The 16471-nt window shown below is 49.2% G+C and overlaps 1 protein-coding gene across 4 annotated transcripts in view; it reads right to left on the bottom strand.

The window, feature by feature from the left end:
* Positions 1-2468, bottom strand: part of SMG1 (SMG1 nonsense mediated mRNA decay associated PI3K related kinase) — a 795166-nt gene extending 792698 nt beyond the window's left edge. For 3 of the 4 annotated variants that reach the window (XM_082260924.1, XM_082260925.1, XM_082260926.1), the window contains exon 1: positions 2231-2455. In XM_082260924.1, the coding sequence (XP_082117050.1) occupies positions 2231-2304 (74 nt within the window). In that variant the 5' untranslated portion in view covers positions 2305-2455. Of the gene's footprint in view, positions 1-2230 lie in introns of all 4 variants that reach the window. The other variant, XM_082260927.1, reaches the window with a different exon arrangement.
* Between the last annotated feature and the right edge of the window lie 14003 nt (positions 2469-16471).

Here is a 16471-nt window from a genome sequence, read left to right as displayed (position 1 = left end):
AGGGGCATCCCCCAGCATCACTGAGGGGGCAGGGGGAAGGGGCATCCCCCAGCATCACTGAGGGGGCAGGGGGAAGGGGCATCCCCCAGCATCACTGAGGGGGCAGGGGGAAGGGGCATCCCCCAGCATCACTGAGGGGGCAGGGGGAAGGGGCATCCCCCAGCATCACTGAGGGGGCAGGGGCATCCCCCAGCATCACTGAGGGGGCAGGGGCATCCCCCAGCATCACTGAGGGGGCAGGGGGAAGGGGCATCCCCCAGTATCACTGAGGGGGCAGGGGCATCCCCCAGCATCACTGAGGGGGCAGGGGCATCCCCCAGCATCACTGAGGGGGCAGGGGCATCCCCCAGCATCACTGAGGGGGCAGGGGGAAGGGGCATCCCCCAGCATCACTGAGGGGGCAGGGGGAAGGGGCATCCCCCAGCATCACTGAGGGGGCAGGGGGAAGGGGCATCCCCCAGCATCACTGAGGGGGCAGGGGGAAGGGGCATCCCCCAGCATCACTGAGGGGGCAGGGGGAAGGGGCATCCCCCAGCATCACTGAGGGGGCAGGGGGAAGGGGCATCCCCCAGCATCACTGAGGGGGCAGGGGGAAGGGGCATCCCCCAGCATCACTGAGGGGGCAGGGGGAAGGGGCATCCCCCAGCATCACTGAGGGGGCAGGGGGAAGGGGCATCCCCCAGCATTACTGAGGGCAGGGGGAAGGGGCATCCCCCAGCATTACTGAGGGCAGGGGGAAGGGGCATCCCCCAGTATTACTGAGGGCAGGGGCATCCCCCAGTATTACTGAGGGCAGGGGAAGGGGCACCCCATCCCTAGTATTACTGAGGGCAGGGGAAGGGGCACCCCATCCCTAGTATTACTGAGGGCAGGGGAAGGGGCACCCCATCCCTACTATTACTGAGGGCAGGGGGAAGGGGCATCCCATCCCTACTATTACTGAGGGCAGGGGGAAGGGGCATCCCTAGTATTACTGAGGGCAGGGGGAAGGGGCATCCCTAGTATTACTGAGGGCAGGGGGAAGGGGCATCCCTAGTATTACTGAGGGCAGGGGGAAGGGGCATCCCTAGTATTACTGAGGGCAGGGGGAAGGGGCCTGGCATCCCTAGTATTACTGAGGGCAGGGGGAAGGGGCCTGGCATCCCTAGTATTACTGAGGGCAGGGGGAAGGGGCCTGGCATCCCTAGTATTACTGAGGGCAGGGGGAAGGGGCCTGGCATCCCTAGTATTACTGAGGGCAGGGGGAAGGGGCCTGGCATCCCTAGTATTACTGAGGACAGGGCAAGGGGCCTGGCATCCCTAGTATTACTGAGGGCAGGGGAAGGGGCATCACTACTAAAGTCTGAGGGTATAGAAGGGGTGCCACTGGCATTAGTCAGGACAATGGAAGGGGGCACCACTAGTAATTTTTCAGGGCACTAATATTGTTGGAGGCAGTAAGTTACAATTAGTATTACTCAGAGTAACGGTAGGGTCACCAAGAGCATTACTCAGGCTAGGGGAAGTGGCAACACTAGCATTAAAAGGGGCACAACATATATAATTGAAGGTAGTAGAGGGCCAGCAAAATATTATTAGGCGCAGTAGAAGAGTATTATTAGAGCTAGTATAATGGACAGTAGAAGGGGCACTACTGATATATTATCAACAGAAGGGGCACCAAATTATTATGGACAGTAGAAGGGGCACCACTGGTATTACACTGAGCAGTATAAGGGGCACCACTGATATTACTCTGGGCAGTATAAGGGGCACCACTGATATTACTCTGGGCAGTATAAGGGGCACCACTGATATTACTCTGGGCAGTATAAGGGGCACCACTGATATTACTCTGGGCAGTATAAGGGGCACCACTGATATTACTCTGGGCAGTATAAGGGGCACCACTGATATTACTCTGGGCAGTGGAAGGGACGGCACTATCATTGTTTGGGGCACAGAAACAGTAGCCTTACTGGGGGGAAGGGGTCCCTGGTATAGAAGGAGGGCTCCTGGTGAGGCTCGGAGGGGGGGGGGGTTAGAGGACCTCTTTCAGAGGATCTATACCCGGTCTATTCTGGTGGCAGAGGAGCTGAACACATGATGTGGCTCTCCCCAGCCCCCAGGCCTCCCTGTCGGGCCCTATGCCCCATGTGTGTGTGTCATACATAAGATCCGGCTCTCTATTGCTCAGCCTGCCCTGTGCTGACCCCATACTGGGAAAGCGAGGCCTAGGCCGCCAACTGACCTGGGTTGCCAGTCATTCCAGCTCCGCTGGTACTGCTTGCTGCTCAGCCGAGACCCCGGGGCTCTGCGGCTCATTACCTTCCCCTGGCCGGCATGGCCAGCAGCGGAAGACAGGGCCACTCCGGGGAGCGCGGGGAGGAAGCCGAGGCGGGAGCACTGCTTTCGGTTCCTGCTTCCTGAAGAGGAGGAGACGATTCCACACCGCTGTGTGACTTGCTCGTTCCGAGGCTGATGGCGGACACCCGCCCCCAGAAGTAATTGGCGTTCTCTAACTGGCTAAAGAAAAAAACCCCACCTCCATCACGGCCTCTCTCTCTCAGTGATTAGCTGACAAAGCGGGACCCGCCCCTTCCTCTCCTCCAGGAAATCTAATGTGCGCTCCATAATTGTTCGCTGCTGCCCCCTGCTGGTGCAGAGTGGCCACGCAAGGAGTGTATTAATAGAATGCCACCTGGTGTCCTCCATACATTCAGTGCCTTGCCTTTTTCATCAATGCTGGTTTTTTACTTTGAAGCTGGATTACCAGTATTTCTGTTATGTGCATTAACTGCCTTTGAGTTGATATGTCCTGACATCCATTTTTTTTAACACATAGAGTTGTGTTGATGTGCATGTTTTGTTTCATTACATTACTGTACAATTTGTGTTCACTGCAGGAACCAAGCTACTTTATTTTTCTTTCCTTAACCACTTTAAAACCGGAAGATTTGACCCCCTTCCTGACCAGGCCCTATTTTTCAATTCGGCACTGTGTTACTTTAACGGACAATTGCGTGGTCGTGCTAAGCTGTACCCAAATAAAATTGACGTCCTTTTTTTCCCACAAATAGAGTTTTCCCCCCAAAAAAATGTAAAAATCATAATTTTTAACATTTTAGGCCAATTTGTTTTCTGCTACATATTTTTGGTAAAAAAAAATTGCAATAAGCGTATTTTGATTGGTTTGCGCAAAAGTTATCGCGTTTACTAACTAGGGGAAAGATTTATGTCATTTTTTATTGTTTTTTTTACTAGTGATGGAGGCGATCTGTGATTTTTTGCGGGACTGCGACATTGCGGCGGACAGATCGGACCCCTAACTGACATTTTTGACACTTTTGAAGGGACCAGTGACATTACTACAGTAATCAGTGCTATACATATGCACTGTTACTGTAATAATGACACTGGAAGGGAAGGGGTTAACCCTATGGGTGATCAAAGGGTTAAATGTATGCCTCATGCTTATTGACGTGTGGGGGGGGGGTTCTGTGACACAGACAGAGATCGCAGGTTCAGCTATGCTGAATCCTGTGATCTCTCCCTGTCTGTCACTGAGAAGATCCGCCTGCTTTGTTTATATAGGCAGGTGTGTCTTCTCACACTTTCACCGATGATTGGGGAAGGGAGGTGGCGATTGCCGCCTCTTCTCCTCCGGCCCGACTCTAAACACAACGGGAGCGAGCCTCCAGCGGCGCGTGCGAGCCTCTGGCGGCACACGCGCATCGCCAAGACCACTAGGGGTCCAGCGAAATAAGTCTATGTTGCTGGACCCAGGGGAGCGGCACTGTCGCAGTAGGATTACTGTCGGCAAGTGGTTAAAGCGGAGTTCCAGCCATTTACTCACCTGTCCAACGGTCCAGCGATGCGGCCGCACGAAGCCTCGATCCTCTCCCTCGGTGCCGGCATCACTGCTGTGGGCACCCGGCTGTTACAGTTTGCGGCTTCACAGCCGGGTACCCACTGCGCATGCGCGAGTCGCGCTGCGCGCCGTGATTGGCCTGCAATCTTCTGGGACCTCTGACGTGTCCCAGAAGATTGCAGGGAGGGAGGGGGAGAGGAGAACTTCCGCTCAGGGCGCCGCTCAAAACTAGGTACCCGCTCCCCCCCCCAAAAAATGACATGCCAAATGTGGCATGTCGGGGGGTCAGGACTCCCTAAAGCGGAAGTTCCACTTTTGAGTGGAACTCCGCTTTAAAGAGGAAATAAAGCTTCCTCTGTAACTTGTATCTATAGGTAAGTCTATGATAAGGCTTACCTATAGGTACGCCTATGATAAGCCTTACCTATAGGTACTGTAAATATCTCCTAAACATGCACTGTTTTGGAGATATTAACTTTGCATCAGCCAGTGACATCACTGGCGCATGCACTCTGAAGGAACACCCATGCCCTTACCGTTCCTTCATAGCCCTGTGCCGTGAATGGCGGCTCCTGTGCACATGCAAGAGAGTGACATCATTGCGGCTCCGAACAATAGGATGACCGGAGGACGCGAACCAAGAAGGAAGATGGGTGATCATGTGGGCTGTTTCAGCGGTGAGTGGGCACCACTGCGGGAGCTTTATTCTAAGGTAAGTATTTCATAATGAGCTAGTTTGTCTTTCAGGTTTTTATTTATTTATTTATTTTTTTGGAGGTTTACAACCTCTTTAACCTGCCATGCTTTGTAACTCGCATTTAAATGCAGCATGTTGCAGCAATAATGTTGGGATCAACCCATATTCCTGACTGGCAGCTGGCATCTCTGAGAGGCTGAGTCACCTATTCCCTCCCCCTCCACAGTCGGACACTCCAGTGACCGGTTGAGAGGTCTGGAGTAAAAAGCGATGATTAACAGTCACCGCTCTATGTTCAGAATGGATACAAGAACTGAGTGCCCAGCAGTCTTTGATCACTCAGTTCTTGGGTTTACAGGCAACGGGGGACAGCTGTATGTATTTGAGTTTTTTTTTTTTTGGAATCCTTCACTTCCATGTTAAAAATATAATTCATTTAAAAAGCAAATTGGAGATGGGGGGGCACTTTTCTGATTTTTTTCTTACATGGCCCTAACATTGCACGTCTCTTCTCAAAAATGTTTTGAAAATGGACTGAGGGACTTTAGTTCCAGCACTTAAAGCTGGCCATACACTGTGCAAATCTCATCCCATTCCTGATGACATAATTCGACTGAACAATCATCAGAGCCAGGCAGAAAATTGTTGGCTGTGCAGTGCCTGCATCCAGTCAGGCAATGTGCAAGTATACTGACAGCCAGTGGTGCCAGTACATACTTGCCAATTGTCCCGTTTTTGCCGGGACAGTCCCGGCAAATAGGAGTCTATGCAAGTCGCCCCGAAGTAGTACAGGACCCTTTTTCCAAGTCGGAGCGCCTTGTGTCACTCCTATTAGAACGGGTCCTGTAGCGGTCAATGGACCGCGAGGGAGCGCGACTTGTCAGGCTGACAAGTCGCCTGACAAGTCGCGCTAGTGTGGACCGGCTCTTAATGTACTTATTTTCACTTTGAACTTTATATTTATTTACATTTTTTGTATGGTCACACCTGAGCACATTTGACACTTTAGAATTGCAGGGAATTGTGATGAGAATTTTAAATTTTAGGCAGAAGTAGTGCAGCTTAATGGGAGAATTATTCCAACTCTGCTACTTTAGACTCAAGTTTAAAATTCCCTTTTCAATTTCCTGTAATTCTCACTTTATTGAGTAGACCCTATAATCTGATGATAAGTAGGCAGAGATTAATTATGTGGAGTGGGAGGAGCTACGGGAAGTGGGTGTGCTAAGTAATTGATAGCTGTGCTGCAAAGTGTCCCTGGAAATTTTTTTCAAATTTTGGCAACTATGGCAGTAGTCCGAAGACAATAGACAAAGTGAGATATTTATTCATCTGCACACATGGAGGAATCTGCTAGAGGTCTATCTGTTCTTTCTGTAAATAAATCTATACATGTGTAGCTCATTTATTGAGGGGTTAAAACTTGCATAGGGATAGGAGGTTATGGGATGACTACTTGACTTCAAGACTTCAACAACAGGGGGGGGGGGGGGGGCTGCCAGGGAGAGCTGCCTGATGAATCATCCAGCCTAAGGGGATTTTGCCATGGGTTACTGGGTCAGTTGCCCCTAGTAACGGCCAAAGAAAAATTCGGAAATCTCCATTTTTGTGCTCAGTACTGTTCTTTAAATTTCAAGCCAAGTGTGAGGCCGGATCTGCGGGAGGCAGGGAGAGTGGGATGAAGATTGAAGTGCACATGGAAGGTTGCCCATGGCAACGCAAGTGTCCAAGCAAATCCTTTAAAATGATGGGAACCTTCCACATGGACTATCCACATGTAATCTGCTATCACGCATTGGAAAGCAGGGGGAAAAGGAATAAAAGTGTACAAATGCTGCAACTGCTTAACAGGGAGAGGTCCCGGTGGGGACAGGGAAAATGGCAGAAGGACGGTGGGGACGGAGAAGATGGCAGCCGGGGGCACAGGGAGCAAGGTGCCAGGGGCCAGGTGTGTGTACAAGCAATATGGACTGATGTTGAACGTGCTGCTGACAGCGGAACATTTATTCTGTATAGTGAGTGCATGAATACTGTGAAGATTTCAGTCGGCCATGCCGGGAGAGGCAGTGGGACTATCTTCGGAGACAGTATGGAGAGACTTACTTGCACATGTATTGTCGGGGAGAGGACTATTGACCGTGCTTATGACAGCGGGATATTACTCTTGCCTAGCAAGGAGGGACAGCTGGCTTCAGGAGAGGAAGGTGCAGTTGTGGCCCGGTTGCAAGTAAGAAGAGTGGATGCACATCTGGTAAATGACATGTTCCGCTTTACAGTAATTTCCCTGTGGGCTAGAGAGAGAGAGAGCATGGCAGGGGGAGAGTTACTGTACCGCACGGGAAATCGCAATCCACACAGACCTGCCTAGCAGGATGAGCCACCGCCCAACAAGGCAAGAGGGTGGAGATAGCGGGAACATCCAGCCAATCAGGAGTGACCAAGGGAGTCCTATGTAGTGCATGAGAGGCAGTCTGGAGTACCTGGGAGCGGTATGTCCTCAATGTGCAAGTATAACTTTGAAAGTGCAAGTTTGGGTCCAGTGTGGGCAATGTGGCTATCTGCTGGTGTGGGCAGAGAGGAGTGAGGGCTGGCCCAAGAAGTTGTATGTGACTTGGGAGTCTGGGCTCATATAGGAGGTGACCGGTACAGAGTCCAAGTTCCTCCGCGGAGTCGAGAGGGGCATGCTGCGGTTGATGATGAAGCTGGAGGCCATGCCAGTGGACAGTGGGCCAGCATTTTCTGCAAGGGGGACTAGGTCACAAAGCTCTCTGGGGAGAGGATGCATGTCAGTGCAAGCGGCTGGGAGATGCATCTACTGCAGCAATAGCACGATCTGCTCCTATTTCAATTTCACAGTGTACCAGGCCTGCGGCCATTAAAGCCTCACCCACGAGTACTGGTGGTGAGGAAGAAGAGGCTGGTGCTGTGAACCTAGGATCCTCATCCTTCCAATGCAAGTACAGATCCATAGAGGAAGGAATGGATGATTGGGGATCAGCTGATGAGACAGAGTGGGACTGGGGTCAGAAGCTGGGAGCAACTCCCCAGGTCCTGAACTGATTGTCCCATTTGATATGGAGGCTAAGGAAGCAATGGAAAGAGGGGAGTTGGCACAAAGTTGGGGTTTTGCGAAACCTATGTGAAAAGGATTCCCGATTTAACTCCTCCTGCTAACATTGCCGGGGCTCGGGATCAAAATGCAGCTTATGAAAACTTGATTTAGCGAGTGGAAACTCCATTTTCTCTGCCTGGGAGGGGCAACAGGAAAACCCTTCCCAGACTGTCCAGACTGCAGAGGTGGATGCAGTGCAAGGTGGCGCTACAGCATGGGTACGATTACCCTTAGGCTCCATGTACACGGGACGTTGTTAAAAGTCCCTTTGAATGCTGGAATTTTTAGGACGTTTGAAACGTCCGTTCGGTCGCGTTTGTACCCGCGTTTTGTGGGCGTTTAGCAGCGTTTGCGTTTAGAAGCGTTCCTAGAGGTCAAAAAAATTATTCCCCTTTAAAATGGAAAAACGCGAACGCTAAACGTGGGTCATCGCGTTCAGACGCGTTCGGACGCGTTTGTGCGTTTGAACACTTTCGAACGCAAATAATTGCGTTCTAAAAACAGTCCCTGAATGCAACTGCCTGCAAATGACTTTAAACGACCTGGTGTACATGGACAGAGAAGATAAAATGTAGGTGGGTTCAGGGGCTTCTGAAAAAAACGCCCAACTGCTCCTAAACGGCCATTTCCAGCGTCCCGTGTACATGGAGCCTTATGCCTCAAGAGAAGTCATGATACTGATAGAAAAGGAAAGAGACTTTTGGTGCGATGAGGCTATATGGGACTTTCTCTTTATTCCAAAGCCCTATAGAGATTCGCCAGAAGCTGAGCTGAAAGAGAGATTTACTGCTGTTAAGGCCCAATGAAATTGTGGGAGTTCAATTTACGTCGACAGGGTGAAAGTCTGCTGCCCGGATGGATCAGGCCAGCCCTGGTCTGTGAGAGTCAAGGATGAACAAGGTGCTTATATTCGGGTTGCTCATCCAGACTACTATATTTGAACAAGGAAAGTTCTTCTCAAAGCTTCAAATTGTGCATTCATTGCTGGCTAGCCATCACAACTGACCAAAAAGACTGTGCAAGGTAAAAGAAAATATAATGCTGCTGAATTCTACAGTTTTTTTCTGTTGAAAGATGTTATGTTCATTTGCAGACTCCTTGGGCCATCGAGCCAGGGTCTTAAGCTATGCCAGATTCCTTGGGCCATCGGGCCAGGATCTATGTGTGGATTACAAATACTGTGTGAGAGACTCTACACAGTTCAAGGAAATGAAACAAGTGACTGTCACAAGTGTTGGTGTGTTCAGAAGATTTGGTGGGGGGTGCCCTGAGAGACCCCTTTCTACTTTCAGGCTCCAGTGGTTTTCCCTGCTTCCTGCCAAGAAGTGCTCTGAGAAACAGCCAGGGGCGCTCTGCCTCACTTCAAAAAGGACTGCATAGGTAGTCAGTGTTAGGGCACAGATTTCCCAGGAGGGGAGAAGTGGACCCAGCGAGTCAAGACACTGATCAGCAGAGATAGTCAGGAAAGGGAGTGAGAAAGTCGCCCTGGCTAGGAGGGTCTTCTCACTCAACTGCATAGTTAGTTAGTCTTGTATTTCTTCATGTATGCAGTTGACTAACTTTTTCTTCCATTCTCTCTACAGGTGGGCTCACAGTAGAGATAGACAGTGAGGGAATATAAATTATATATTATTTGAAATCGCCACCAAGCAAGTTTGTTTGGGTTGGGGGTCCATAAGTTTCATGCACCTAAAATTGTTTGTATATTTGTACAGAAGAGAAATGTACAGTATATCTATATTTTTCCACCTAATTTATTTGTAAATTCGTTCTTTCCCTTTTGCACCTTTCCAGGTTACTCCTGAGTTTTTGGCTGGATTTTTGATAAGAGGCGGGTGCCTCGGAGTCAATGGGGACATGACTCATTTTGGTGGGTGGTGGATGTAGCACCCTAAAAGGTAGGTGCTAGATAAATTATAAGGGAGACCTTGCATGCTTAACAGCAGGACCAGATTGTTCAGTGAGGTTGTCATGGTTCCCGGGTGTGACTGTTGAGACTGGGGAGTCTCCCCACTGTAACCCGATGAATGCTCTCATTGGGCAGTGGAGGAAATCCAGCCAATGGCACACCCAGGCTTGTATTTATCCCAGGAGGGCAGATTATGCCGCACAGCATTCTGGGAGAGGGTATAAGTCTGAGGGGAGCACATGACGCAGCGTCTTTGGTAGGAAGCAGAGTCCCAGGAGGGAGGTGACAGCTGTCTCTCCCCCTGTCAGGAAGAATCGGGTGTCCCAGGCGGCTTGCCTGAGTGGACACAGGGCTGAGCTGAGCTGAGCTGCAGAGAAGGATCTAGGTGTGCTGAGGACCAGGGCTGCTGTTAGAAATTGCAGGGCCCCGTGCAGACTACCTGGCAGGGCCCCCGCAAGAAAATATTAAAGATATATTTAGCTAAAATTACAACAAATCACTATTAGCAGACACAAATATAACATAACTTGCATAATTCCTGCTAAATCTAAAAAAAAAACTATATTAAATAAAAAAGAAGATGAGATGAGAAAAATATACAAGCTGGGCAGTTGTAGCTCAGTGATCAGAGAGACCGAGAGAGAGAAACAAAATTACAATTTACAAATAAGTGCTGGGAGGGGGCCCACACAAGGGAGGGGGATTAGTGAGGGACAACTGTCTCTTTCTCAGAAGATAAAAGATGATAGCAGGGAGAAGGACAGATCCGATTCAGGTGCTGGAGGAAGATTTCTGTATTTGTTGTCCATCACTAATCCCCCTCTCTGTGTGGGCCCCCCTGTGTGCTCGGGCCCCCTACACGAGGGCTGGTGGTCCCTCCCTATCAGCGGCCCTGCTGAGGACCAGCGGAGCTGTTGGGGTCGAGTTTTAGGAAAGCATTCTGAGTCATGAGTACTGAAAACTACCCCTGGGAGTCTGCCTAGAAGAGGGGACCACTCCGGAGAAGGTCAGAGGGATCCAGGAGCTAGCTCGCCAGTGCAGGATTGTAGTAAAGGGGATACCAGTGATAACCTTGAAGAGTAAAGGGGGTGCCAGCATTTGGGCCCTGAAGTGTAAAGTGTTAAGTGTTGCAGCAGCATTGCAAGTAGCTACCTCAGTCAGTGAAGACTACAGGGAGCAGTGTAAAGGACTTTTGAGCTGTGAGGAAGTATCAGAAGTCAAGTTTCAATACACAGACAGCAAGTCAGATTCACAAGTGTCAGTAAGCGTTGGTGTCACGTACCTGGTCCGAAGCCGGAGTGTAGAGAGGGCTCCCCTTGCGGCTAGGTGCAGAACACCCCTGGAGGTGAGACAGGGAGTGCTGTGCCCGAAGTAGCACGGGTTGCCGGCTGGGATGGCCAGATGGTGGCTGCGGCCAATGGGTGATAGGTCCAAGGCGGATCTGGAACACTTGACAAGCCAGGCAGGTGTGCTGCAGGAACAAGGTAAGCTGGATAGCCCACAGGAGACTGGTAATGCGGAGCCAAAAGCCAAGCCGGGTCAGACACTGGAGAAAGCAGAGGAGAGTCCAGGGACAAGCCAAAAGGTCAGGAGCCAGAGGTAACAAGAGGAGTCGAGGTCAAGCAATCCGGGTCGGCAACAGGAAATCCAAGATAAGCAGGCAAAACAAGGCACAAGGGACACGGGGAGCTGAAAATCATCCAGCAACTAGTGACTGTCATTGCTGAGCTTAAATAGGCCGTTTGGCCCCACGCACGTCACGTCCTGCGTGCACGCGTGCGCATTGGCGCACGCACGTTCTTAGTCGATCTTGCCCGGAGTTGGCCGTGCATGCGTATTGGCGCCAATGCCCGAATGCGCTGATTAGCCAAACAGCCGGGGCCAAGACAGCGCTAGATGGCATTTTTTCTCAAGTGTACCTAGTTGAGCCAGTGGAGTACACTCATTCCCTTCTCCCATCCCCATATAAAATAAAACTAAAAACCAAAGATGCCGGACTGTTCATTGTCTCAGATCTTACACTTGGGCAACAAGCTTAAATGTGCTGTTGGTGTTACCGGTAACCATGGCAGACCCACATCAGGCCCAATGCCTGGAAATACTGCTACACAAACATAGACATTTTTTTTCAAATAACGATATGTACATTACACACACTTATCCTAACTACAGGTCTCTGTAGCTATCATAATAGGCATGGTAAAACAGACATTTTCAGCTGGAGCACCTCCCCCTAAAGGGAAGTTCTCTCAGGAAACTGTAGAAACTTGTAATCCATCATGTCAGCTTGGTGTGCAGCTTGTTACAGTGCCCGCACAGGACCCAAGCACTGACTACTGCGGTCGGCCTGCTGCAGCCAGGATAAATCAAGTACAGCCTCTCTGTCCCCTTAATCAACCCAAGGGCATATCCCCTTCGATGCTCCCACAAGGCAATGGTGTCCACCAATGTCAACTCTTGCATGTCAGGCAACCAGGTTAGCGCTAGCTACACACATGCACAGTCCGTCATCTTGCTCCTCTCTCCGCAAGCAGGGCACACTGGGTCTCCTCTGGGGTGTAGCTCTGCCCCAAAGCTTTCAGACTAGCTGGCGCTCGCAGCTCTGATAAGCACGCCTGTTACCGCGCACTCTGCTGCAACTTGGAGCAAATGGTAGCAAGTGTTTACTGTGGTTTCCATGAGCAACAGCAATGTCTGTAACACACATCACACTGTAGTTACCAGGGTAGGACAGCCCTTAACATCACCCGTGGTTGAGCAACTGATGGACCCCTTCTTGCAGACACCCGTTGGCTTACTCTGATCACCATAGGCAACAGCAGACATTCCTGTGCACAGGGGGGTACAGGTGCCCCGGCAACCAGGAAGTGTGCACTGTGCAAGAGAGAGGAGCCAGAGAAGACATGAGGCAAGAGACACCAGAGGCTGCTGGTCCGGTCATTTTTAATCCAGCCCTCCTGCCGCAGAGCATATATATATACAGTCCCTTGCGAAAGTATTCGGCCCCCCTTGAACTTTTTGACCTTTTGCCACATTTCAGGCTTCAAACATGAAAATATAAAACTGTAATAATTTGTGAAGAATCAACAACAAGTGGGACACTATCATGAAGTGGAATGAAATGTATTGGATATTTCAAACTTTGTTAACAAACAAAAAACTGAAAAATTAGACGTGCAAAATTATTCAGCCCCTTTACTTTCAGTGCAGCAAACTCTCTCCAGAAGTTCAGTGAGGGTCTCTGAATGATCCAATGTTGACCTAAATGACTAATGATGATAAATAGAATCCACCTGTGTGTAATCAAGTCTCCATATAAATGCACCTGCACTGTGATAGTCTCAGAGGTCCGTTTAAAGCCCAGAGAGCATCATGAAGAACAAGGAACACACCAGACAGGTCCAAGATACTGTTGTGGAGAAGTTTAAAGCCGGATTTGGATACAAAAAGATTTCCCAAGCTTTAAAACATCCCAAGGAGCACTGTGCAAGCGATAAATATTGAAATGGAAGGAGTATCAGACCACTTACAAATCTACGAAGACCTGGCCGTCCCTCTAAACTTTCAGCTCATACAAGGGGAAGACTGATCACAGATGCAGCCAAGAGGCCCATGATCACTCTGGATGAACTGCAGAGATCTACAGCTGAGGTGGGAGCCTCGATCCATAGGACAACAATCAGTCGTATACTGCACAAATCTGGCCTTTATGGAAGAGTGGCAAGAAGAAAGCCATTTCTTAAAGATATCCATAAAAAGTGTCGTTTAAAGTTTGCCACAAGCCACCTGGGAGACACACCAAACATGTGGAAGAAGGTGCTCTGGTCAGATGAAACCAAAATCGAACTTTTCTGGCAACAATGCAAAACGTTATGTTTGGCGTAAAAGCAACACAGCTCATCACCCTGAACACACCATCCCCACTGTCAAACATGGTGGTGGCATCATCATGGTTTGGGCCTGCTTTTCTTCAGCATGGACAGGGAAGATGGTTAAAATTGATGGGAAGATGGATGGAGCCAAATACAGGACCATTCTGGAAGAAAACCTGATGGAGTCTGCAAAAGACCTGAGACTGGGACAGAGATTTGTCTTCCAACAAGACAATGATCCAAAACATAAAGCAAAATCTACAATGAAATGGTTCACAAATAAACATATCCAGGTGTTAGAATAGCCAAGTCAAAGTCCAGACCTGAATCCAATCGAGAATGTGTGGAAAGAACTGAAAACTGCTGTTCACAACCTCACTGAGCTTGAGCTGTTTTGCAAGGAGGAATGGGCAAAAATTTCAGTCTTTCGATGTGCAAAACTGATAGAGACATACCCCAAGCGACTTACAGCTGTAATCGCAGCAAAAGGTGGCGTTACAAAGTATTAACTTAAGGGGGCTGAATAATTTTGGACGCCCAATTTTTCAGTTTTTTATTTGTTAAAAAAGTTTGAAAAATCCAATACATTTCGTTTCACTCCTTGATTGTGTCCCACTTGTTGTTGATTCTTCACAAAAAATTACAGTTTTATATTTTTATGTTTGAAGCCGGAAATATGGGAAAAGGTCAAAAAGTTCAAGGGGGCCGAATACTTTCGCAAGGCACTGTGTATATATATATATATATATATATATATATATATATATAAAATTCTGTAAAAATACAGGAAAGGGCACTGGGGGGCAAACTAATGTAAATGTATTTTATTTTGTAAAGTAATCCAATAGGATTACAATATATCAGTGTGTTTGTGTGTTTTACTATTTGAATTTCCCCCGGTTCCACACCCCTGCGACGTGACGCTCGCAGGAGACGGAGGCTGGGGCTCACAGCATCGAGCGGAAGATCCGGCCGCCGTATGCTGCAGTGACACATCGAAGGATCCCGGAGACAAGGTAAGTAACCTCTACCAGGATCCCTGAGTGTTGCTCGGGTTTACCGCTAATGGCACTAAAATTCCACCCTGAGCCACACTCGGGAATACCGCCAGGGAGGTTAAATGAATCTGAGCATAGACTATCTAGTATAGAAGATGAATTGTATTAGGCCCAGGCAATTGAACAGAAACAAGACAAGACAAATCAATATATACTACAAAAGCTTGAGGACCTGGAAAATAGGTCCAGGCGCAGCAAACTGCGCTTCATAGGCATCCTGGAATCGCTGCAGTCTTCAGACATCACGCACTTCTGCGCTAATCGCATTCCGGAAGCCCTGGGGCTCCCAAACCCCTGTATCATGGAACGTGCTCACCGGCTGGGCTCCCCCTCCTCAGAACGTACTACGCCGCGTCCCATAATTGCCAAATTCCTTAACTATGCTGACAAGACTCTTATCCTGCAGAGGTACAGGCAATCTGCCCCTCTCGCTGTGGATGGCGTTAAAATCCTGATTTTTGCTGATTACTCCAGTGAAGTCTCTAAGAAGCGGAAAGCCTTCCAGCATATCTGCCCTGAGCTTTATCTACTTCACATAAAATTCACCTTGGCGTTCCCAGCTATTCTTCGCTTGAAGGGCCCCAACGGTGAGCAACTTACTTTTCGAGAACCCTCCGCAGCAGAAGCCTTCATGGGATCCATTGCGCCTGAGCTCTCCAATACTCCCTCCTCCCGAGCCGCACCACTGGACCAACGCAGCCCACGTAAAGACTCCTCTAAATGCTTGATGTTTTCGGGCCCCACTTCCCTGCTAAACCAGCGCTGATCTGCCATGGACCGAAACTAACTTACTGTTTCCTTTCATTCAGGAGCGCCGCAATTACTGTTGGCCTCTAAAGTTACAATCGCCTTCTGACCAGGTGATGTCGACAGTTATGTCATGTTATACCTAACTTGTTTTCTCTGTTGGTTATGAATGGTATTTGTTTGATTCCTCGGCCTGGGCTCTGATGCCGTGGATCGGAAAGTGGGGGTCCTGATTCTGATCCACAAAAACCATCCCTGTGAAATAGTCTCCTCACAAACTGATGACTTGGGTCGCTTTTTCTCTGCCCACATCCGCGTTTACAACAGGGACCTCCTCGTCTCAAATGTTTATGCTCCCAACAGTCCCAACACCCACTTTTTCGCTGACCTCTCGACCTCTCGAAACTATCAATGCTCCCTGCTGATACGACTGTTTGCGGAAGAGAATTCCACATCCTTACTGCTCCCACAGTGAAGAAACCCCTGCGTATTTTAAGGTTAAACCGCCTTTCCTCTAGTCTTAGTGAGTGGCCACGTGTCTTTCCTTTCTCTGAATAGGTTTTTACATATGCTAGGGTTGCCAGTACAATATTTGTACATTGATATCGTATCCCCCCTCAATCGTCTCTTTTCCAGAGAGAATAAGTTCAGTGCTTGTAGTCTTTCCTCATAGCTGATGTCCTCCATTCCCCTAATTATTTTTGTTGCCCTTCTCTGGACTTTCTCCAGTTCCAGCACATCCTCCCTGAGGACCGGTGCCCAGAACTGGACAGCATACTCCAGATGTGGCCGGACCAGAGTCTTGTAGAGTGGGAGAATAATCTCTTTATTTCTGGAGTGAATCCCCTTTTTTATACATCCCAGTATTCTGTTGGTTTGCTTGCAGCGGCTTGGCATTGCATGGAGGCTCTTCCACCCTGTAGACAGGGAATATACCTTTTACTCCAACCCCCATAATGTCCTCACCAGGATCGATTATATCTTCTGCACTGACAGCGTCATCCCCGACATTACTGAAACGACTATTGATGTAATCGCCATATCTGACCATGCCCCTGTCTCTGTCTCCCTAAACTATACCGATGCGACATCCTCCCACTTCTCCTGGCGCTTCCCATCTTTTCTCTATTAGAACGCGGATTTCAAAACATACATCACCCAAGCATGGGAAGAATATTCCACTGCAAATGCCCCCCACAGGGATAATCCCAATCTCTTCTGGGATG

This window comes from Pelophylax lessonae (genome assembly GCF_965119305.1).
Source record: "Pelophylax lessonae genome assembly, chromosome: 6".
Classification (NCBI taxonomy): domain Eukaryota; kingdom Metazoa; phylum Chordata; class Amphibia; order Anura; family Ranidae; genus Pelophylax; species Pelophylax lessonae.
The sequence above is the reverse complement of the archived record's forward strand: the minus strand, read 5'-3'. Positions and strand labels throughout refer to the sequence as shown.